Source organism: Anomaloglossus baeobatrachus, chromosome 7 (genome assembly GCF_048569485.1).
Source record: "Anomaloglossus baeobatrachus isolate aAnoBae1 chromosome 7, aAnoBae1.hap1, whole genome shotgun sequence".
Lineage (NCBI taxonomy): Eukaryota > Metazoa > Chordata > Amphibia > Anura > Aromobatidae > Anomaloglossus > Anomaloglossus baeobatrachus.
This window is the reverse complement of record NC_134359.1, coordinates 13,049,954-13,073,323: the sequence shown is the minus strand read 5'-3', so window position 1 is coordinate 13,073,323 and position 23,370 is coordinate 13,049,954. Positions and strand designations below refer to the sequence as shown.

The window sequence follows — 23,370 nt, the reverse complement described above, 5'->3', positions numbered from 1 at the left end:
GAAGCCGATATATGGCAGGGGTCGGTGCAATATCCGGGGTCATGGGCAGCCGCCCCTCCGCCTCCAGCTGCCCGCTACACAGGGGGTCCCGATATTTATGTAACTATTTAGGCTTTTATTAACCCATTGCAACCGATAAGGATCTGCATAAGAAACCTTGGTCGCACAATGTAGCAAATCAATGACTCTGAATTATGTGTCCCGATAAATCTCCAGAGCTGGGGACAAACAATCAGCAGCAGCAATGTACCCCTGTGCTGAGGGTCTGTTACAATGTGTCAGTGCAGGTGAAGTCCTGAATGTCTAGATGACTGAGGATTGGATGCAATTGTAACAAACCCTCAGCATTGCTCAGGATGGGCTCGAGTTGTTAGCAGGAAAGTTTTCATTCACCGACACAAAGCAGAGATCTCGATAACTGAACCCAAAGTTTATAGAAAGTTCCAGAACTTGTGATTACATCTCCTGACTCCATCACCTATATCTGCAGGTGCCGGGAAGTCTCTGGTCGGTGTCACAGCCGCCTGCACCGTGCGGAAGAGGTGCCTGGTGCTGGGTAATTCTGCCGTGTCCGTGGAGCAGTGGAAGGCGCAGTTTAAGATGTGGTCCACCATTGACGACAGCCAGATATGTCGCTTCACCTCCGACGCCAAGGACAAGCCCATCGGGTGCTCCATCGCCATAAGCACCTACTCCATGCTGGGGCACACCACAAAGAGGTCGTGGGAGGCCGAGCGGGTGATGGAGTGGCTGAAGAGTCAGGAGTGGGGGCTGATGATACTGGACGAGGTGCACACCATCCCAGGTACACCTCTAGTTACATCCAAAGCTGCCGCAATAGTACATGTTGGGGTCCGTGTGCACATCTCCGTTCATCCAGCAGAGGGCAGCAGGGAGATTGAAAAGTAAGCTCCGCAGCTCTGGCTGTGACTGGAGTATAGTGTCTGATAAGGGAAGAGCAATTTTACACATTTTCTGATTTATAATTGGACTTCTGGAACTATTTGCTGCTTTATTTCTTCCAGCAAAGATGTTCCGCCGCGTCCTCACCATCGTCCAGGCTCACTGCAAGCTCGGGCTCACCGCCACCCTGGTGCGAGAGGACGACAAAATCGTCGACCTGAATTTTCTAATTGGCCCAAAGTTGTACGAAGCCAACTGGATGGAGCTGCAGAACAACGGCTACATCGCAAAGGTGCAGTGCGCGGAGGTGAGGAGGAGGCCGGGGTGCGTAGAGAGGAGGAGGAGCCGGGGGAGGTGAGGAGGAGCCGGGGGAGGGGAAGTGAGGAGGAGGCCAGGTGTATGGAGGTGAGGAGGAGGCCGGGTGTGTAGAGATGAGGAGGAGCCGGGGGAGGTGAGGAGGAGGCCGGGTGTATGGAGGTGAGGAGGAGCCGGGGGAGGTGAGGAGGAGGCCAGGTGTATGGAGGTGAGGAGGAGCCGGGGGAGGGGAGGTGAGGAGGAGGCCAGGTGTATGGAGGTGAGGAGAAGCGGGGGAGGGGAGGTGAGGAAGGGCCGGGGAGGTGAGTGGGGTGGGAGCCGGGTGCGCGGAGGTGAGGAGGAGGCCGGGTGCGCAGAGATGAGGAGGAGCCGGGGGAGGGGAGGTGAGGAGGAGCCGGATGTATGGAGGTGAGGAGGAGCCGGGGGAGGGGAACCAGGCGTGCGGAGGTGAGGAGGAGCCAGGGTAGGGGAGTCGGATGCGCGGAGGTGAGGAGGAGGCCGTGTGCACGCGGAGGTGAGGAGGAGGCCGTGTGCACGCGGAGGTGAGGAGGAGGCCGTGTGCACGCGGAGGTGAGGAGGAGGCCGGGTGTGTGGAAGTGAGGAGGAGGCCGGGTGCGTGGAAGTGAGGGGGTGGGAGTCGGGTGCGTGGAGGCGAGGGAGGCCGAGGTATATCAGCAGGTCTCTGTTCATGGTTCATTATGGTCCTGCACAACTTCAGCACTGAGTGCGTCCAGAGTCACTGCAGAGACCGGGCCCCATAATGTGCGCTGTGCACACAAGGCTTCACTGTACCATTATCTCACCTGCTCACACACCCTGATTACGGAAAGGGCACAATAAGGGCATTTCTGGGCACGTGCCATAGATTGCTGAGCTATACCTGGGCTGCCAAGAGAATGACGGCAGGTATGTCTCAGGAAATGCAGCATTTAACCAAGAGAGGGGCGCCGTCTGCTGGCGAGGAACCGCAGGGTGTCCTGCAGGAGTTTAGTGTTTTATGCTGCTTATTTATGGAGCTCCTGAGACTGCGCCGTGCCACCATTATGACGGTACCATGAGCAGATCCAGCTCCTAAGACTGTGCCGTTCCACCATTATAACAGTTCCACGAGCAGATCCAGCTCCTGAGACTGCGCCGTGCCGCCATTATAACAGTACCACGAGCAGAACCAGCTCCTGAGACTACGCCATGCCACCATAACAGTACCACGAGCAGATCCAGCTCCTGAGACTGTGCCGTGCCGCCATTATAACAGTACCATGAGCAGATCCAGCTCCTGAGACTGCGCCGTGCCACCATTATAACAGTACCATGAGCAGATCCAGCTCCTGAGACTGTGCCGTGCCGCCATTATAACAGTACCACGAGCAGATCCAGCTCCTGAGACTACGCCGTGCCGCCATTATAACAGTACAATGAGCAGGTCCAGCTCCTGAGACTACGCCGTGCCCCCATTATGACGGTACCTACGAGCAGATCCAGCTCCTGAGACTACGCCGTGCCGCCATTATAACAGTACCACGAGCAGGTCCAGCTCCTGAGACTACGCCGTGCCCCCATTATAACAGTACCACGAGCTGTGAGACGGGTTATTTCTCGTGTTTCTCCTCTTCCCTCCTGCAGATCTTTGCTGTTTGTTGCTTTTCTCCTCGTCTTGCGTCGTTGTTGCTTCTTCACCTAATTTCATGAAAGCCGGCGGAGCTGATTAAGACGTGGTCTTTTCTTCCCGGCGGCCGGAGGCGGCTGTTGCCGTGGTGAGCCGCTCTTGAGCCCCGCGGCTCGTATTGAGGCTTTTACCTTCGGGTCTATTCAGCTTCTTCCTCTCGCCAAACAAACAAGCTGCGTGTCCAGAATACGGCCGCGGCCTCCATACCGGCCGCCTGCTCCTCCTCTCCTGCTTTTCTCCCGCAGGTCTGGTGCCCCATGTCCCCCGAGTTTTACAGAGAATACGTCGCCATCAAGACAAAGAAGCGGATTCTGTTATACACCATGAACCCAAATAAATTCCGAGCCTGCCAGTTCCTGATTAAGTTCCATGAGCGCAGGAATGACAAGATCATTGTGTTCGCGGACAATGTGTTTGCGCTGAAGGAGTTCGCCATCAGGCTCAACAAGTAAGTGGCCCTGCATGACAATCAGCCGCCGGCTCCACGCAACACACGGGGGGGGGGGGGGGGTTCTTGTACTTTTTAGCAGGGGGTGGGTTATTCGGAAGATTTTACTTCAAACCTCCAGCGGTGGCGAAATCTCAGCTGTGGCCACGAGAATAAAGAAAATTGTGCAAAAAGTAAATAAATGTATCCGTGAACCTGTGATTTCAGCAGCTGCTCGTGTGTATATGACGGATAACAGTGTCCGGCCGTTGTATGGCTTGTCTGCCATTTTTCTCAGTTTCCCCTCTGCTCAAACTATAATTTTCTATTATTCTTTACCCAGGAGCTCAGAGACGTCTGCTCTGATGTCTCCCATACACAGACAAGAGGGATTCCTGCTCTCCTGCCTCTATGTAGACCATGTTCAGAAGCAGCAGCAGTCGCAGTATGGAGGACATTATACAGCAGAACTGAACAGTGTAGATGTGAATCCAGCTGTGATGTAATATAAATGCCTATAATAAAGTAGCAGCAGCATGGAGGACATTATACAGCAATACTGAGCAGTGTAGATGTGAATCCAGCTCTGATGTAATATAAACGCCTATAATAAAGCAGCAGCAGCATGGAGGACATTATACAGGAATACTGAGCAGTGTAGATGTGAATCCAGCTCTGATGTAATATAAATGCCTATAATAAAGTAGCAGCAGCATGGAGGACATTATACAGGAATACTGAGCAGTGTAGATGTGAATCCAGCTCTGATGTAATATAAATGCCTATAATAAAGTAGCAGCAGCATGGAGGACATTATACAGGAATACTGAGCAGTGTAGATGTGAATCCAGCTCTGATGTAATATAAACACCTATAATAAAGCAGCAGCAGCATGGAGGACATTATACAGCAGCACTGAGCAGTGTAGATGTGAATCCAGCTCTGATGTAATATAAACACCTATAATAAAGTAGCAGCAGCATGGAGGGCATTATACCGCCATACTGAGCAGTGTAAATGTGAATCCTGCTCTGATGTAATATAAACACCTATAATGCAGCAGCAGCATGGAAGTCATTATACAGCAATACTGAGCAGTGTAGATGTGAATCCAGCTCTGATGTAATATAAACGCCTATAATAAAGTAGCAGCAGCATGGAGGACATTATACAGCAGAACTGAGCAGTGTAGATGTGAATCCAGCTCTGATGTAATATAAACGCCTATAATAAAGCAGCAGCAGCACGGAGGACATTATACAGGAATACTGAGCAGTGTAGATGTGAATCCAGCTCTGATGTAATATAAACGCCTATAATAAAGCTGCAGCAGCATGGAGGACATTATACAGCAGAACTGAGCAGTGTATCTTTGAATATAACCCTACATCTGTTCAGATTACTAGTGATATCACCATTTAGGCTCCTTCATTTCAATACCAGATGCATCCTGTGGACAGATGTTGTGGTGTTTTGGTTTTTTTTTTTTTTTTAAGCACCACTCCAGTATTTTTTTTGGAGTGTCACTTTAAATCCAAGTCCGTGCCCCCGGGTCTTATGCTCGCCCTCTGGCATCTTTATATTCCATCCATGTTGTTCCCATCTGTTTCCAGTAGTTTGTGACCCGCTGCCAGCTCTGGTGCTTCATGGAGTGAGAGGAGGTCACAACTCCATGCATGTGAGAGCCTCTTGTCCTGGCTCTCATAGACTTGGATTTAGCGCTTGTGACGTAACTTCTGTCTTTTGGCCAGTCACACATTATGGGGCCGAAGTAACACCAAAAAAGTCTGAAAATGCCAGTGGGTGAGTATAAGACCAGGGGCGGGGGACTTAGATTTAAAGCACCACTTCAGCAGTGAAACCCCCCAAAGTAATGGTTTTGCAGTGCTGGACATTCCACCGATGCTCAGACCCTGAATCGATCGGTCTGTTAGACCCTTGAAGTCACTATTGGCCGTTCTCAGACCCAGCAGATTCCTTTGCTCGTCCTATAGATTGTCCAGATGTGGAAGCGCGTGCTCAGGAGATCCTGATTGTTGCCACATTACTAGGTAGGATTAGGTAGAGGAGGGGGGAACCGAGCAGTGAAAAGGTTTGTGCGATTTGTCTGCGTTCCGTCACTGCATTAATGCCGCTCCGCTGTTTCCGGTTCCTTTTGGCAGTGATTTTTGTGCTATTTTGCACTCTCTGCTCCCTTCAGACACCAGAATTCGGGCGACGAGGAGATGCCAATGGTGTGTGGCCCCCGGTGGTCCGTTCCGCCTGCTGCGACCATCCGGCAATCGCTGCTCTCCCGTCTCCTCCGTGATACATTGTTTCCAGTTATGTCTATAAATGTATCGGTTTCTTACAAGTCTCCTGACACTCTGGAATTGTCCTGCGCTGATTACAATGCGGCACGTCGGGCTCCGCACCCGTGCAAGGTTTTCTTGTTTTTACTTTGCACAAGTGTGACCCAACATGGAGCATTTTAGGTAATGAGGCGCTCACGTGGTGAATGCTGCGCTGACAATCTAGACACACTTGTGCGGGGGTTTTTTTGTCTGGGAAGGATCCTTTAATCTGTCTCAAATTGGCCTGAAAAGAGATTAGCGGAAGCGATGCCGGAGGAATGTTATTAGACGTGTTCACTGTTCCGTGTGAGCGGGCAAGGAATGAACCCGGGGCCACCGTTATAACGGCCACAGCTCCTGTCCGGGGGTGCGACCCCTCAGACGTGCTCGGCCTCCACCTGTCAAACACTTCTCAAAACTTTTTTTTTTTTCCCTTACAAAACTTTTTTCCACTTCATTGGCCCAGGGGATTGTGGTCTACAGACGAGGCCATGAACGCCTGCCGGGGTCTGGTCTGTCCCTGCGCTCAGGATGTGCGGATGTTACCTTTTATAGGAAAATTTAATATTGGATAAAGGAAAAATCAGCACAAAAGGGGAACGTTTTCTTGGATGCTTTTTATTTTTATATCCAAAGAAATGATTGCACCGCAGAGTGATGTGTAGCAGCGTTTCGGGTCTTGTGCCCTTCATCAGGCTGTGAATGGGGAACCGTGTAATATCATTCTTAGATGAAAGAAATGCAAAAAATCAATTGCCCATAATGGAAGGAACCCAACGGTGCAACATGCGGCGGATACAGAGGAGTGGCGGTGTCACCACATGTACCCTATTCACATTCACAGCCTGATGAAGGGCACAGTACCCGAAACGCTGCTATCCTTCACTTTACCGTGTAATAATTTTTTTGGACAGGTGGGGTGCAAAAATAAAAAGCATCCAAGAAAACCTTCCTTTTTGTAATGTGATCCGCTCCATTGCAATAAGTGCACAATTTCTTCTTTGCAGCATAAATTCGAGGTTTGACTAATGCACCTTTTTGTCTCTTTACTTTTTTGGATATGGACCCTGTAACGCCTTATCTCGCCGCAGCTTTGGATGTGACTATAGTCATTCAGAATCCTTTGATTTAAGGTCACAGTAACATGGGCTTTTGTTTTTTCAGACCGTACATCTACGGCCCGACCTCTCAGGGGGAGAGGATGCAAATTCTGCAGAACTTTAAGCACAATCCGAAAATCAACACCATCTTCATATCAAAGGTAAGAAGGGAAATGACTTGTCTGCGCCTTTCCAACATCCGGTGCCGACATTTATCACTGATTTCTGGATCTTTGCTTGGAACATTAAGTCCTGGAGAAGCCTCTGGACCGGCGCTGGTTCTGCTCGCCCCCGGGTCATGACTTGTTACCAGAAATCTGACGCCGAGGCAGCTCCACGGGCGGCGTGTCATAGCTCCGACATATTCTGGAATAAATAGACATTTCCTTCCGCTCTGAGTGTTTCTATTCACTGACAGCAACAAAACTAAAAATATTATTCACATGAAACAGAAAAGTGTCAGTCTGATAACCGGAGGGAAGGGAATGACAGACAACCGGAGGGAAGGGAATGACAGACAACCGGAGGAAGGGAATGACAGACAACCGGAGGGAAGGGAATGACAGACAACCGGAGGGAAGGGAATGACAGACAACCGGAGGGAAGGGAATGACAGACAACCGGAGGGAAGGGAATGACAGACAACCGGAGGGAAGGGAATGACAGACAACCGGAGGGAAGGGAATGACAGACAACCGGAGGGAAGGGAATGACAGACAACCGGAGGGAAGGGAATGACAGACAACCGGAGGGAAGGGAATGACAGACAACCGGAGGGAAGGGAATGACAGACAACCGGAGGGAAGGGAATGACAGACAACCGGAGGGAAGGGAATGACAGACAACCGGAGGGAAGGGAATGACCGACAACCGGAGGGAAGGGAATGACCGACAACCGGAGGGAAGGGAATGACCGACAACCGGAGGGAAGTCAATGACCGACAACCGGAGGGAAGTCAATGACCGACAACCGGAGGGAAGTCAATGACCGACAGACCAACGGAGGAAGTCAATGACCGACAACCGGAGGGAAGTCAATGACCGACAACCGGAGGGAAGTCAATGACCGACAACCGGAGGGAAGTCAATGACCGACAACCGGAGGGAAGTCAATGACCGACAACCGGAGGGAAGTCAATGACCGACAACCGGAGGGAAGGGAAGGACCGACAACCGGAGGGAAGGGAAGGACCGACAACCGGAGGGAAGGGAAGGACCGACAACCGGAGGGAAGGAAGGACCGACAACCGGAGGGAAGGGAAGGACCGACAACCGGAGGGAAGGGAAGGACCGACAACCGGAGGGAAGGGAAGGACCGACAACCGGAGGGAAGGGGAAGGACCGACAACCGGAGGGAAGGGAAGGACCGACAACCGGAGGGAAGGGAAGGACCGACAACCGGGGGAAGGGAAGGACCGACAACCGGAGGGAAGGGAAGGACCGACAACCGGAGGGAAGGGAAGGACCGACAACCGGAGGGAAGGGAAGGACCGACAACCGGAGGGAAGGGAAGGACCGACAACCGGAGGGAAGGGAAGGACCGACAACCGGAGGGAAGGGAAGGACCGACAACCGGAGGGAAGGGAAAGGACCGACAACCGGAGGAAGGACCGACCAACCGGAGGGAAGGGAAGGACCGACAACCGGAGGGAAGGGAAGGACCGACAACCGGAGGGAAGGGAAGGACCGACAACCGGAGGGAAGGGAAGGACCGACAACCGGAGGGAAGGGAATGACAGACAACCGGAGGGAAGGGAATGACCGACAACCGGAGGGAAGTCAATGACCGACAACCGGAGGGAAGTCAATGACCGACAACCGGAGGGAAGTCAATGACCGACAACCGGAGGGAAGGGAAGGACCGACAACCGAGGGAAGGGAATGACCGACAACCGGAGGGAATTTGTTTCATTATGTTTGTGTTCCGTGTTTTTGGGGCAGATGAATGTTTAGGGATTACTTGATTTCCTCAGGTGGGCGACACGTCCTTTGATTTACCTGAAGCCAATGTACTGATCCAGATCTCCTCACACGGAGGCTCCCGCAGGCAGGAGGCGCAGCGTCTGGGCCGAGTCCTGAGAGCAAAGAAAGGTAAAAATCTGACTCTTTACAGTCAGCAGATCACTACAGCACATATATCTGCCCGGACAGCGGGGGGCGCTCATCTCCCTTCACAGGACGCCTGGTTCAGAGAGAAGTTACAATTGCTTCCCGGCCAATAATCCAGAAGATCCAGAGGAATATTTACTAGGGAGCAAATAATTACCAAGGCCCAATTCTGCAGGTTACATAGCCAGGGATAAAGTGTAGTGACCTCCGGACTGAACTAGAACCGCAGACCCAATACTGCAAAGGCTGTAACGATTATCTGTCCCAGGGACATCGGCATTAAAGGGCAGATAAAATCCAATCTCTCCAGCGCTCAGAATTATTTCATGTGTTATTCTAGGAGCAAATATTTTTTTGCTGCATTGTAAGAGTATATCCACATCCAATTCAATAAAAGCGTCTGTCCACCAGAGACCATTACAAGTGAATACACCGTGTGCAGAATTATTAGGCAAGTTGTATTTTAGAGGATTTTTTTTTATTATTGATCAACAACTATGTTCTCAATCACCCAAAAGACTCATAAATATCAGAGTTTAATATTTTTGGCAGTTGGAGGGGTTTTAGATTTGGCTTCTTAGGAGGATTTCTGTGTGTGCAGGTGACTATTACTGTGCAGAATTATTAGGAAACTTAATAAATACCACATATATTTTCCATCTCACTTGTTTATTGTCACCAGGTAAACCAATATAACTGCACAAAATTTAGAAATAAACATTTCTGACATGCAAAAACAAAAGCCAAAAAATGAGTGCCCAATATCGCCCCTTTCTTTCTGATGACGCTCAGCAGCCTCCATCCATAGATTCTGTCATTGCTTGATCTGTTTACGCTCAACATTGCGTGCAGCAGCCACCACAGCCTCCAGCCACCACAGCCTCCAGACACTGCTCCCAGAGGTGGACTGTTTTCCCTCCCTGTAGATATCACATTTTATGAGGGACCACAGGTTTTCTATGGGGTTCAGATCAGGTGAACAAGGGGGCCATGTCATTATTTTTCATCTTTTAGACCCTTTACTGGCAGCCACGCTGTGGAGTAGTTGGATGCATGTGATGGAGCATTGTCCTGCAGGAAAATCATGTGTTTCTTGAACGTTAGTGACTTCTTCCTGTACCACTGCTTGAAGAAGTTGTCTTCCAGAAACTGGCAGTAGGTCTGGGAGTTGAGCTTCACTCCATCCTCAACCCGAAAAGGTCCCACAAGTTGATCTTTGCTGATCCCAGCCCATACCAGTGCCCACCTCCACCTTGCTGGCGTCTGAGTCGGAATGGAGGTCTCTGCCCTTTACTGATCCAGCCTCTGTCCCATCCATCTGCCCATCAAGAGTCACTCTCATTTCATCCGTCCATAAAACCTGTGAAAAATCAGTCTTCAGATATTTCTTGGCCCAGTCTTGACGTTTTATCTTCTGTTTCTTGGTCATGCGTATGACATATACGCGTATAAACATGCGTTTATGTAGTCCAAAACGCATGTTTTCAGCATCAAAAAAGCAGGTTAAACGCTGGAATTTTGATGTTTCTTGCTTTTTGCAACTTCTCATTGACTTCAATGTAAGCAAGACGCAGCCCCAATGGCAAAAACAATTGACTGCTGCTTCTTTGAACGCATGGTTTTTGCCACAAATTATGCAAATTAAATGCTGCGTTTGGAAACGCAAAGTGCAGACAAGAAATCCCCATTTTCCATAGACTTTGCTGGAAAATCAAAAAGCATGCATTTTGGCATGAAAACGCTGCAGTTCAAAACAGACCTAAAAAACACCTGAAACGCAAAGTGCGGACACAGCCTTAAGATATTTCTCGGCCCAGTGACGTTTCATCTTCTGTTTCTTGGTCAGAGGTGGTGGTTTTCAGCCTTCCTTACCTTGGCCATGTCCCTGAGTATGGCACATCTTGTGCTTTTTGATACTCCAGTAACGTTGCAGCTCTGAACAAACTGGGGGCAAATGGCATCTTGGCAGCTTCACGCTTGATTTTCCTCAATTCATTGGGCAGTTATTTTGCGCCTTTTTTGCCCAGCACACTTCTTGTGACCCTGTTGGCTATTTGCCATGAAACGCTTGATTGTTCGGTGATCACGCTTCAAAAGTTTGGCAATTTCAAGACTGCTGCGTCCCTCTGCAAGACATCGCACAATATGGACTTTTCAGAGCTGGTCCAATCTCTCTTCTGACCCATTTTGCCAAAGGAAAGGAAGTTGCCTAATAATGAAGCCCCCCTTATATAGGGTGTTGTGTCATTACACCGCACCCCTCCTCATTACAGAGGTGCACATCACCGGATTTACGTCATTGGTAGTTGGCTCTCAGCCTATACAGCGCGGAGTAGGACGACATGTATAAAAAGTATCATGTGATCAAAATACTCATTTGCCTAATAATTCTGCACACTTTATAGTGTAAGTCTTCAAAGAGTAACTGTGTACATACATTCTGAGTTACCTCCTGTATTATACTCCAGAGCTGCACTCACTATTCTGCTGGTGCAGTCACTGTGTACATACATACATTACTGATCCTGAGTTACCTCCTGTATTATACTCCAGAGCTGCACTCACTATTCTGCTGGTGCAGTCACTGTGTACATACATTACTGATCCTGAGTTACCTCCTGTATTATACTCCAGAGCTGCACTCAATATTCTGCTGTTTGGGTCGCTCCCTGCTGGAATATTCTCATGTATTCCCGCTGTTGCGTTCGGTGATGAGATGACATGACTGCAATTCATTCTCTTAATAAATGCAGCTAATAGGCTTGTACGTTTCTCACGGCCTGTATCGCCATCACGTTGTCACCTTGTCGGGGCTGACCCTTCCTCCCTGCGGCCCCTGTACCCCCTCGTCCTCTCCCTCCTCCCAGCGCTCTGCTTTCTGCCTCCTCTGATTTATGCTTCCTCATAATCTCGGTGTTGTCCGGCAAGGCTCGGGCTCGGCTTCTTATGACTGCGATGTATGCATCATCTATTTTTTTGGTTTTCTGCAGAAAACAGGCGTGTAATCTCCCGTCTTCTTATTGGTCTGGCCTCCAGGGGCATTGATTTTTTTTTCTTCCATTTTTACAGTTCTCGAGATTAACAATTAAATTATTAACAGCAAACAATAGAAAAAAATGCCTTAAGGAACCTGTCACCTAAAAATATGCGTTCTGAGCTATCAGCAGACGCATGTGTGCCCTAATTACACCTCCCTACCATTCCTTGTGTTATAAAATTGTATAATATGAAAGTAATAAACGTTTTATTACCTTTTATATTTCCTATGAAAATAGCAGGGAATATGGTCACAGGGGCGGCGCCTTGCCCTGCATACTTTCCGTGGTATCACGCCCCTGTGGGCGTGATACCATGGAGTCACATGAGCAACGTCCCGTCGCTCATTCTATCCTGCGTGCATTGCTGCAGCGCTTCTCTTCCGGGTTCTCCTTGTCAGTTTCAGACACGCACTGCCCATTGCGCAGTGCACTCTGAAGACGGCGCGTGAACACCCGGAAACGTAGCCTGCCACAATGCATGCAGGATAGAATGAGCGACGGGGACGTTGCTCATGTGACTCCATGGTATCACGCCCACAGGGCGTGAAGGTAGAGGGGGGCTGTCTGCTCACTTTGCTTTCTCAGCCAGCCCCCTTCTCAATGTATTATATGGCTGTAATAAAGGCCTTGTGTGGGGGGGAGGGGGGGGGGGGCGTAGAAGAAGGTAGAGGGGGGCTGTCTGCTCACTTTGCTCTTTCGGCCAGCCCCCTTCTCAGTGTACTACATGGCTGTAATGAAGGTCGGGGGGGGGGGGGTAGATGACTGTAGAGGGGGGCTGTCTGCTCACTTTGCTTTCTCAGCCAGCCCCCTTCTCAATGTATTATATTGCTGTAATAAAGGCCTTGTGTGAAGTGGGGTGGGGGGGGTAGAAGAAGGTAGAGGGGGGCTGTCTGCTCACTTTGCTTTCTCAGCCATCCCCCTTCTCAGTTATTGCATGGCTGTAATGAAGGCCCTGTGGGGTGGGGTGGGGGGGGGTAGATGAAGGTAGAGGGGGGCTGTCTGCTGACTTTGCTCTTTCGGCCAGCCCCCTTCTCAGTGTACTACATGGCTGTAATGAAGGTCGGGGGGGGGGTGGGGGGGTAGATGACTGTAGAGGGGGGTCTGTCTGCTCACTTTGCTTTCTCAGCCAGCCCCCTTCTCAATGTATTATATGGCTGTAATAAAGGCCTTGTGTGGGGTGGGGGGGGGGGGGGTAGAAGAAGGTAGAGGGGGGCTGTCTGCTCACTTTGCTTTCTCAGCCATCCCCCTTCTCAGTTTATTGCATGGCTGTAATGAAGGCCCTGTGGGGTGGGGTGGGGGGGGTAGATGAAGGTAGAGGGGGGCTGTCTGCTGACTTTGCTTTCTCAGCCAGCCCCCTTCTCAGTGTATTACATGGCCTGTAATGAAGGCGGGGGAGGCTGGCTTAGCTATTCGGCCTGTCCGCCGCACGCTGCTCTGGGCACTTTCTCGGTGTTGAGCTTCAGTGGATGTGGAGCTGCCGGGACCGGCGCTGACATTTTCTTTCTTATGTGATACTTTGTATGTGACGTGTTTCCTTTTCTGCCAGGAATGGTTGCTGAGGAATACAACGCTTTCTTCTATTCTTTGGTGTCGCAGGACACTCAGGAAATGGCCTATTCCACCAAGCGGCAGAGGTTCCTGGTGGACCAGGGCTACAGCTTTAAGGTGAGGGGGGGATGGGGCCTCAGAAGCCGGTGTCTGCACCCCACACATTGTTGCAGATAATGTATTCATAGCGGCCTTCCTGCTCATTTACATATTATTGACGCGGTTCATTTCCTCGTCCCGTTTCCATCAGGTGATCACTAAGCTGGCCGGCATGGAGGAGGAGGACCTGAGCTTCTCCACCAAGGAGGAACAGCAGCATCTTCTCCAGAAAGTGTTGGCCGCCTCCGACCTCGACGCGGAAGAGGAAGTGGTGGCCGGAGAGTTCGGAACCAAATCTTCCACCCACGTAAGTCCGAGGCGTGTAACACCCCCCCCCCCCCCCTCGACAGGGCCCATCTGTGACCTAAAGGGGAACCACCATACGTCTCTGCCCTGCCCCCGACCGAGATGGTAAAAAATCCTCACCCTGGCCAGTGTGTGGTCTGGCATCCAGTAATCGGGAATGTCTGGTAATCCGCCGCCTGTTTTTGGTACAGACGACCCGAATTGACCTTTCATTTTGGCTTATTGGTGGTCTCGCTGTAGGTTCTGTACCCAATGACCAGAAAGTCTGATAATCCAGAAACCCCGATAGTCCGGCACCCGCTGCATTGTGTACACTCATGGGGAAAGTCATGATCGGGAATTTTAGAGGACGGGGTGTCTGTTTTTTGTTTTGCCTCTTGCCAGATGCAAAAGGCTGCAAATGCAGCAAAAGTATAAAATGAATGTTCTGTTTCCCTCTCCCTGTCCTTGTTCCGTTTTCCCCCTCTCCCTGTCCTTGTTCCGTTTCCCCCCCTCTCCCTGTCCTTGTTCCGTTTCCCCCCCTCTCACTGTCCTTGTTCCGTTTTCCCCCTCTCCCTGTCCTTGTTCCGTTTCCCCCCCTCTCCCTGTCCTTGTTCCGTTTCCCCCCCTCTCCCTGTCCTTGTTCCGTTTCCCCCCCTCTCCCTGTCCTTGTTCCGTTTCCCCCCCTCTCCCTGTCCTTGTTCCGTTTCCCCCCCTCTCCCTGTCCTTGTTCCGTTTCCCCCCCTCTCCCTGTCCTTGTTCCGTTTTCCCCCTCTCCCTGTCCTTGTTCCGTTTTCCCCCTCTCCCTGTCCTTGTTCCGTTTTCCCCCTGTCCTTGTTCCGTTTTCCCCCTGTCCTTGTTCCGTTTTCCCCCTCTCCCTGTCCTTGGTCCGTTTTCCCCCTCTCCCTGTCCTTGGTCCGTTTTCCCCCTCTCCCTGTCCTTGGTCCGTTTCCCCCCCTCTCCCTGTCCTTGTTCCGTTCCCCCCCTCTCCCTGTCCTTGTTCCGTTCCCCCCCCTCTCCCTCCCCCTCTCCCTGTCCTTGTTCCGTTTTCCCCCTCTCTCTGGCCTTGTTCCGTTTCCCCCCCTCTCCCTGTCCTTGTTCCGTTCCCCCCCTCTCCCTGTCCTTGTTCCGTTCCCCCCCCTCTCCCTCTCCCTGTCCTTGTTCCGTTTTCCCCCTCTCTCTGTCCTTGTTCCGTTTCCCCCCCTCTCCCTGTCCTTGTTCCGTTTCCCCCCCTCTCACTGTCCTTGTTCCGTTTTCCCCCTCTCCCTGTCCTTGTTCCGTTTTCCCCCTCTCTCTGTCCTTGTTCCGTTTTCCCCCTCTCTCTGTCCTTGTTCCGTTTCCCCCCCTCTCACTGTCCTTGTTCCGTTTCCCCCCTCTCACTGTCCTTGTTCCGTTTCCCCCCCTCTCACTGTCCTTGTTCCGTTTTCCCCCCTCTCCCTGTCCTTGTTCCGTTTTCCCCCTCTCTCTGTCCTTGTTCCGTTTTCCCCCTCTCTCTGTCCTTGTTCCGTTTCCCCCCCTCTCACTGTCCTTGTTCCGTTTCCCCCCTCTCACTGTCCTTGTTCCGTTTCCCCCCCTCTCACTGTCCTTGTTCCGTTTCCCCCCTCTCTCTGTCCTTGTTCCGTTTTCCCCCTCTCTCTGTCCTTGTTCCGTTTCCCCCCCTCTCACTGTCCTTGTTCCGTTTCCCCCCTCTCACTGTCCTTGTTCCGTTTCTCCCCCTCTCTCTGTCCTTGTTCCGTTTCCCCCCCTCTCACTGTCCTTGTTCCGTTTCCCCCCCTCTCACTGTCCTTGTTCCGTTTTCCCCCTCTCCCTGTCCTTGTTCCGTTTTCCCCCTCTCCCTGTCCTTGTTCCGTTTTCCCCCCCTCTCACTGTCCTTGTTCCGTTTCCCCCCCTCTCACTGTCCTTGTTCCGTTTTCCCCCTCTCCCTGTCCTTGTTCCGTTTTCCCCCTCTCCCTGTCCTTGTCCTTGTTGCGTCCCCCCCCCTCCCTGTCCTTGTTGCGTTTCTCCCTCTGTCCTGACATTCGGCCTCTGCTCCCTCCGCAGGTCGCCCGACGCGTCGGCACCATGAGCTCCATGTCTGGGGCAGACGATACCGTCTACATGGAATATCAGGCTCCTCGAAACAAAGGCGCCAGCAACAAGCACGTGCACCCGCTATTCAAGCGCTTCCGCAAATGACGCCCGAGGTTCTGCTGCACGGATGTGACGCTCTGTCCATCCCGCCATGTGGAGTGGAAAGAATCAGTGAAACGCGCCGCGCTCAGGTCTCAGAATGTGCCACGCGGGTTATTTTTGTAATATTTATTCCACCCTTTCCTGCGGGGGAAGTGATCGCAGGTGCACGCGCAGACGGGAAGATTCTGCACAGGAACAGCACAGGAGGAGGAGGAGGAGGAGGAGGGTTCTTTCTTGCCTGGAACATGTGTTTCTTGTTATAATGTAGCGATACATTGGCACGGATTTGGCTGCGGTGTCCGGCGTGGGCGCAGCGGCCGCCAGGGACGCCTTTTATACCATCTGTAGAAAGTGACTGTACGGGACGGCTGCTCTACTCCCTTACAATAAAGATTTCAGTTCTTCTGTTGCTCTCTGGTATCAGCTATTCTGTTTTGATTCACTTCTATAAAGAGCAGAAATCAGTAGGTCTGAGGATGGAAGAACATTGGATGCGGTGCCCAGACTCATCCACACAGAGTAAACCTGTATAACTGCTCATACTGAGCCTCCTGGTTCATATATAGAATACAGAGTAAACATGTATAACTGCTCATACTGAGCCTCTACTCTGTATTCTATACATGAACCAGAGGCTCAGTATGAGCAGTTATACATGTTTACTCTGTATTCTATACATGAACCAGAGGCTCAGTATGAGCAGTTATACATGTTTACTCTGTATTCTATACATGAACCAGAGGCTCAGTATGAGCAGTTATACATGTTTACTCTGTATTCTATACATGAACCAGGAGGCCCAGTATGAGCAGTTATACATGTTTACTCTGTATTCTATACATGAACCAGGAGGCCCAGTATGAGCAGTTATACGTGTTTACTCTGTATTCTATACATGAACCAGGAGGCTCAGTATGAGCAGTTATACATGCTTACTCTGTATTCTGTACATGAACCAGGAGGCTCTGTATGAGCAGTTATACATGTTTACTCTGTATTCTGTACATGAACCAGGAGGCTCAGTATGAGCAGTTATACATGTTTACTCTGTATTCTATACATGAACCAGGAGGCTCAGTATGAGCAGTTATACATGTTTACTCTGTATTCTGTACATGAACCAGGAGGCTCAGTATGAGCAGTTATACATGTTTACTCTGTATTCTGTACATGAACCAGGAGGCTCAGTATGAGCAGTTATACATGTTTACTCTGTATTCTATACATGAACCAGGCGGCTCAGTATGAGCAGTTATACATGTTTGGTTCATGTACAGAATACAGAGTAAACATGTATAACTGCTCATCCTGAGCCTCCTGCTTCATGAATAGCATTCGAGTAGTCAGGACCGACCTGGTGAATGGAGGGTGTGGGTTGATTTTGTCTTTGCAGATAATGATTAGAGAGGCGACAGCGGAATGAAGCAGAGCCGGGATTGTGGGTGCAGCTTTGGCTGTGACTAGAGTCGCTCACATTTCTGCTCATTGCTCCTTTCTGTAGTGGGGCGCACGGCCGGAGCTGCGGACTGGCGACACTTCTGATTATCGGCCGTGGTGTAGTGACGCCCAGATCCGCGCCGCCGGACCCACATCTGCTTCTCATATTCCATTTTTGTTTTTTTCTGCCAGCGTTTTATATCTATATTTTGTTTTTTTTTATTTTTTGGCTCTGACTGAGGAGCTGAAATACAATGTGCGTTCAGCCAGCGTCCGACACCGAGGGGGTAAGAGCGTGTGTATACACTCCTTCATACACCGGGCATTTAAAGGGCCAGTAACCATAAAGCCTGATGTCAGTCACATATGGCTGATAACTGTGAACAATACACTGTATCTACTGACTCTTCCGTGCAGGATCTGATGAGACCAATAACTAAAAAAAATCTTGTTCATTCTTATCCTTGGGCTGATAACATGGAGCAATCGCTTGTATCCACATTGCATTATTTTACTGAATTGTGCAGCAGTTGTCATAGATCCTCGAGCCGGATACGGCGCGTCGCCCATGTGCTGAGCCATCGAGCCCGGACCGCTGCAGGCGGATGGTACCTGTCACTCCGTGCCATCTTCTGCGGGCTTGGACAAATGGTGCAGTGGAATGCCCGCCGAGACCCTCCGCGGGCCGGCAACGCCCGACGCGACCCTCCGCGGGCCGGCAACACGCCCGACGCGACCCTCCGCGGGCCGGCAACACGCCCGACGCGACCCTCCGCGGGCCGGCAACACGCCCGACGCGACTCTCCGCGGGCCGGCAACACGCCCGACGCGACTCTCCGCGGGCCGGCAACACGCCCGACGCGACCCTCCGCAGGCCGGCAACGCCCGACGCGACCCTCCGCAGGCCGGGAACGCACGACGAAACATACCGTATACCCCTCCGTATGGGTGTTCCCCACAATAGTCGCCATTGTGAAGTTGCTGTGACCGTTTGTGGGGTCATCACAATTTGGTTCTCAGATTTTCACTTTTAGTAAATTTTTCTGCTTCCATCCTTAGAACGTGTTGTTCGCTCTCAGCCTCTGATATCGCTCCCCTGACGAGCGCCATTATCTCCAGATATCCGTCATCATGGCACCGGTTCTCGGTGACTGGTGTCCGTGCGCACATTAATGCAGCAGAAGCATCAATCATAAAGTCGTTACTGGAGACACACATGACCCGGTGATGACTCACACTGCAAACCCCCATATAAATAAGACCGGAAGCGTGTAATAAGTGTCACATTGCTGCATGTCCAGCTCTACCATCATTGAACCCCGAAGATTTCCCATAGATTCCCGACTGTAGGCTGAGACGACTCTGACTTTCATTAGAGAGTAGTGATGGGTGGACTCGCAGAGAACCGGGACCGGCGGGTCTAACCTGGTTAAAAAAAAAAAAATCCCTGTTCCAGCCTAGGATTAGTCCCGGTTATCTGGCCGGATGCTGGTCCCATTATAAGTCTATGGGGACCAGAATCTGGCAATTAAAAATGGTGGTAGAAGGGTTAGGGAGATAGGAGCAAGCACTTCATACTTACCGAGGCTCCGGTGCGGCTGTAGTCTGCTCCCACGGCCGCCCATTCACTTCCAGAGGAGAGCATTATTGATCATTAATATTTACTGCTTCCCCCTCCCACCGGCAGTCCCCACGTCTGTGATTGGTTGCCGTCAGACGCGCCCTCCAGCTTGTGTAACAGTGTCTGACTGCAACCAATCACAGGCGCTATCTGCGGGTCAGTCTCGTGGTATAAAAATAAATAAAACAATTGGTGTAGGGTCCCCCCCATATTATGATACCCAGCACAGATAAAACCTACAGATACAGGCTGCAGCCCCCAGCCCTGCAGTCATCAGGCTGGGGAGACCCATGCTTATTGATTCCCCCAGCCTAAAAATAGCAGCTGCCCAGAATTGTCGCATTCATTCGAGGTGACAGTCCTGTAGCTTTATCTGGCTCTTCCCGATTGCTCTGGTGCGGTGGCAGCCTGGTTAATGTCAGGCCCTAGACACCACTAAGCCCCTAGATTAGTGATGGCAAGCGTCTATGAGAATCTGTAAGTGAAAGTAAATAAACAAAAACACTGAAAATATCCTGTATTTGAAATAAAAGACAAAAAGAAACCTCTTTCACCACTTTATTAACCCCTAAAACACTCCTGTAGTTCCAACATAATCCACATGAGGTCCCACACCGAATCCAGCTGTGCTACATCTGAAGTCACACCTAGTGGCCATAGAACATGACTGCCCGCTGTGATGTTCAGGCAGAAACTGAGCCGCATGATCAGCAGTGACGTCATTTAAGTGAATAGTGGTCATAGCTGGAGACTCCCATGATCCTCCACCTTTGCCTGCAAATCACTTGAGTGACAACACCGCTGTTTGTGGGGCTTACTCATTCTCATTCTCTGCCTGAACTTCACAGTGGGTGGTCATGTTCTATGGCCGCTAGGTGTGAATTCAGGTGTAGCAGTGCTGGAACTGTCGGGAGACCTCGTGTGGATTACGTCGGAACTGGGTGTTTTTGGGGTTAATAAAGTGGTGAAAGAGGGTTTTTTTTTGTCTTTCAAATAAAGGATTTTTTCGGTGTTTGTCTTTACTTCTTTTCATTTACAGATTAGTAATGGGGGTCTCAGACGCCTTCCATTACTAATCTAGGGCTTAGTGGCAGCTGTGACTAACCTCTTACAGTGGCTCAGTGGTTAGCACTGTAGTCTTGCAGTGCTGGGGTCCTGGGTTCAAATCCCACCAAGGACAACATCTGCAAACAGTTTTGTATGTTCTCTCTGTGTGTGTGTGTGGGTTTCCTCCCACACTTGAAAGACATAGTGATAGGGAATTTAGATGATGAGCCCCAATGGGGATAGTGTTGCCAATGTATGTAAAGGGCTGTGGAATTTTTATTATTATTACCACCCTGTTTGCCACTGAAACAGGGCAATCAGGAAAAGCCAGATAAAGTGCTGAGACTGTCGCATCTAATGGATGTGACAATCCCAGACGGCTGCAGGCTACTATTTTTAGGCTGGGAGTGACCCAATAACCATGGGTCTTCCCAGCCTGAGAACAGAAGCTTCCAGCTGTCAGGCTTTATCATGGCTGAAATGTATTAATCTTATCACAAAAGTGCAAGGGATATGATGTACAAAAATATGGGTAGACAGGACAATTACAAAAAGGGTGAACAAAATCCCCACATATGGCCACATGCAAGGCACATAAGGCTTGCTCAATTACTAAAAAAAAAATTGCTGTATAGTAATCCCAAAAGTAAAGGGAGGGAAAAAAATATATGTATTACAAGAAACACACCCCAGAAGAGGTCAATGTAAACAAGGTCAGAGACCTGGATAGAAAAATCCAGTATACAAGGGGTAGCAAATACCCATCAGCAATTAGGTAGGAGAGATTCTAGCCGCATGTGGACGTACGTGGGGACAAGGGGAAAAAAAAATGCATGATACTGAAATGATTGTCTTTTTACGTTTTAAAGAAACAAAGATAAATAGATAAGATACTTGGCTAAATATTTGTACATGCTATGTGCTAACTAAATAAATAAATAAATGAAACAAAAAAAAAAACAAAAAAAAAACGTGGGGTCCCCAAACTTTTGATAACAACCAGCACAGGTAAAGTGGACAGCTGGGGGCTGGTATTATCAGGGTGGGAAGTTCCATGCTTATTTGCTTCTTACCAGCCTAAAAATACAGCCCGCAGCTGCCCCAGAAGTAGTCCTCTATTAGATGCTCTAATTTTGGCAGCTTTCGTTTTTTAAAACTAAATACTGTATATATTTTTGTCTTTACACTTACTGACTTAGTAATGGGGATGTTTGATAGATGCCTCTCCCTTACTAACCCCTGGGCTTGATGTCAGCTGATATTACACAGCTGACATCAACCCCAAAAGTATTACCCCAATTACCAGTGCACTAGAAGAATCGGGCAAAGCACCAGAATTGGAGCATCTAATGAATGCGCCACTTCTGGGGTGGCTGCAGGCTACTATTTTTAGGCTGGGAAGGGACAAATAACCATGGGCCTTCCCACCCTAATAATACCAGCCCCCAGCTGTCTGCTTTATCTGTGCTGGTTACCAAAACTAGGAGGCTACTGTTTTTCTTTTTCTTTTAATGATTTATTTGGCTAAATAGCTGTACAAGATAGATTGCTATCTTTCCACATATTTAACACATAAACCATTCATTTTAGATGTTATCCGTGTGCTGTACGTGTTTAAACTCTGCTGCCAGAAAAAAAAAAAGACATGTCTCTGTGGATGCACGGTCTGCGTGAAAACACGGAGGTGTGAAGATTGTCATTGATTTTAATTAGGATGCGTGTGAAAACGGACACCACATGTACTGGAGACAGGGACATGTGAAGGAGGCCTCCTGCAATTCACTTGTGAATTCATGAAGAATATGGTCACATTTCTTCCAAAAACAGCGCCACCTCGGTCTACAGGTTGTGTGCGGTGTTACAGCTCAACCCCAATCATTTCAGTAGCGCTGAGGTGCAATACCAGACACAACCTGCGGGCAGGTGTGGCGCTGTTCCTGGAAGGGGCCGCCATGTTTTTCTAGTCCTGTACACTCCCATCTGTCCGCAGCAGACTGGACGAGATGAATGACAAATAACAGAAGTATTTCGCCTCCCTCTGCCAAGTCTCATGAATCACAGGCTGATGTTTTGTCTGCATCTGGTTGAAGAGGAGCAGATCCCTGCGCTGATCGGGGGGCAGCGAAAACCACACACCCCATAAATGAGGAAATTTCCCGCTCGGCCTTTCCCAGCTGCTCATTTGGCGGATTTATCCGATTCAGACGTAGATGGATAAGAAACATGAGGAGCAAATTTCCTGCAGCCGGATGGCAGCTGGGTCCACGGGGGCCCCGGGCACCGGAAAGGAGGCGCGACCCCTACGGCAAAGGTTTATACACAATGCTGGGGAGCAACCTCAGGTATCGTCCTCCGGTCACATCCAAAGCTGCGTGTAAACTCGGAGGCCCAGGATCACAGCTGGCGCGATGGAGGTCCGGCCATTATTGCATTCGTGAAGACTTTGTCCTCTTCCATTTCCTGATCTGAGGCTTTTTTCTGTATTGCTCCATATTCTTCTTCTTTTACGTGTCGCCTATTTTGAAGACTTTTTTTTTTTTCGACTTGTTTTTTGTTTCTCTTTTCAACATTGTGGTCGCGGTTTTTGTCATCCAGATGTTTGCAAAATTTTTGCAACCTTTTAAAATGTTGCAAAAAAAGGTTTCTGCGACAATATCCTCCAGTCCACGGCCGGAGGGCGTTTGGTTTTTTGTTGTTTTTTTTACACAGTAAATTTTTGCAGATATGATAAATAAAACTTACAACACTTTTGTTTTTTTAAAAAAAAACAAACTGCAAAAAAAAAAAAAAAAATCAAACATTTCTGTTCTTGCAATGTTGAAGAATTTGGTGCAAAACATGGCAAGAAATCCCACAATAAGGAAAGGTGACAAAAGAAGCAAATGATGAATCGGCCATAGATACTAATAACTGGTCAGATTTGCAGCTTTATCCTCCTGAGCCAGAACCCAAGCCCTATATGCTGCTGGTATCTTATGTGGTGCAGGAGCATCTGGACCCCGCGGAAATCGTGGCCCCCGGTGTCCCCTACGTGGCGAGCTTGGCTGTAATGCTTTGTGGCAGATGTGGCTTGTGTTCAGATACACTCAGCAGACCTTGTGATGTCCGAACAAGAGCCACGTGTGCAGCTTTGGATGTGACTAGAGCGCAGTAAAGTGATTTTATCTCCAGATTTACCTCCGAGATGGGAAAAATGGTGATGGCTGTAAAACGTCCGGATTTCTCTGTATATCCAGAGGCGATATCACAGTTGTGTTTGGGAGAGAACAC

At 49.8% G+C, this 23,370-nt stretch overlaps 1 protein-coding gene across 1 annotated transcript in view; it reads left to right on the top strand.

Moving 5' to 3' along the window:
- Window positions 1-16,404, top strand: part of ERCC3 (ERCC excision repair 3, TFIIH core complex helicase subunit) — a 24,457-nt gene extending 8,053 nt beyond the window's left edge. Inside the window, exons 8-15 of the mRNA XM_075318724.1 lie at window positions 491-805; window positions 1,026-1,210; window positions 3,130-3,332; window positions 6,809-6,905; window positions 8,718-8,835; window positions 13,438-13,556; window positions 13,690-13,845; window positions 15,864-16,404. Coding sequence (XP_075174839.1) covers window positions 491-805; window positions 1,026-1,210; window positions 3,130-3,332; window positions 6,809-6,905; window positions 8,718-8,835; window positions 13,438-13,556; window positions 13,690-13,845; window positions 15,864-15,998 — 1,328 coding nt within the window. The 3' untranslated portion in view covers window positions 15,999-16,404. The remainder of the gene's footprint in view (window positions 1-490; window positions 806-1,025; window positions 1,211-3,129; window positions 3,333-6,808; window positions 6,906-8,717; window positions 8,836-13,437; window positions 13,557-13,689; window positions 13,846-15,863) is intronic.
- Window positions 16,405-23,370: the final 6,966 nt, after the last annotated feature.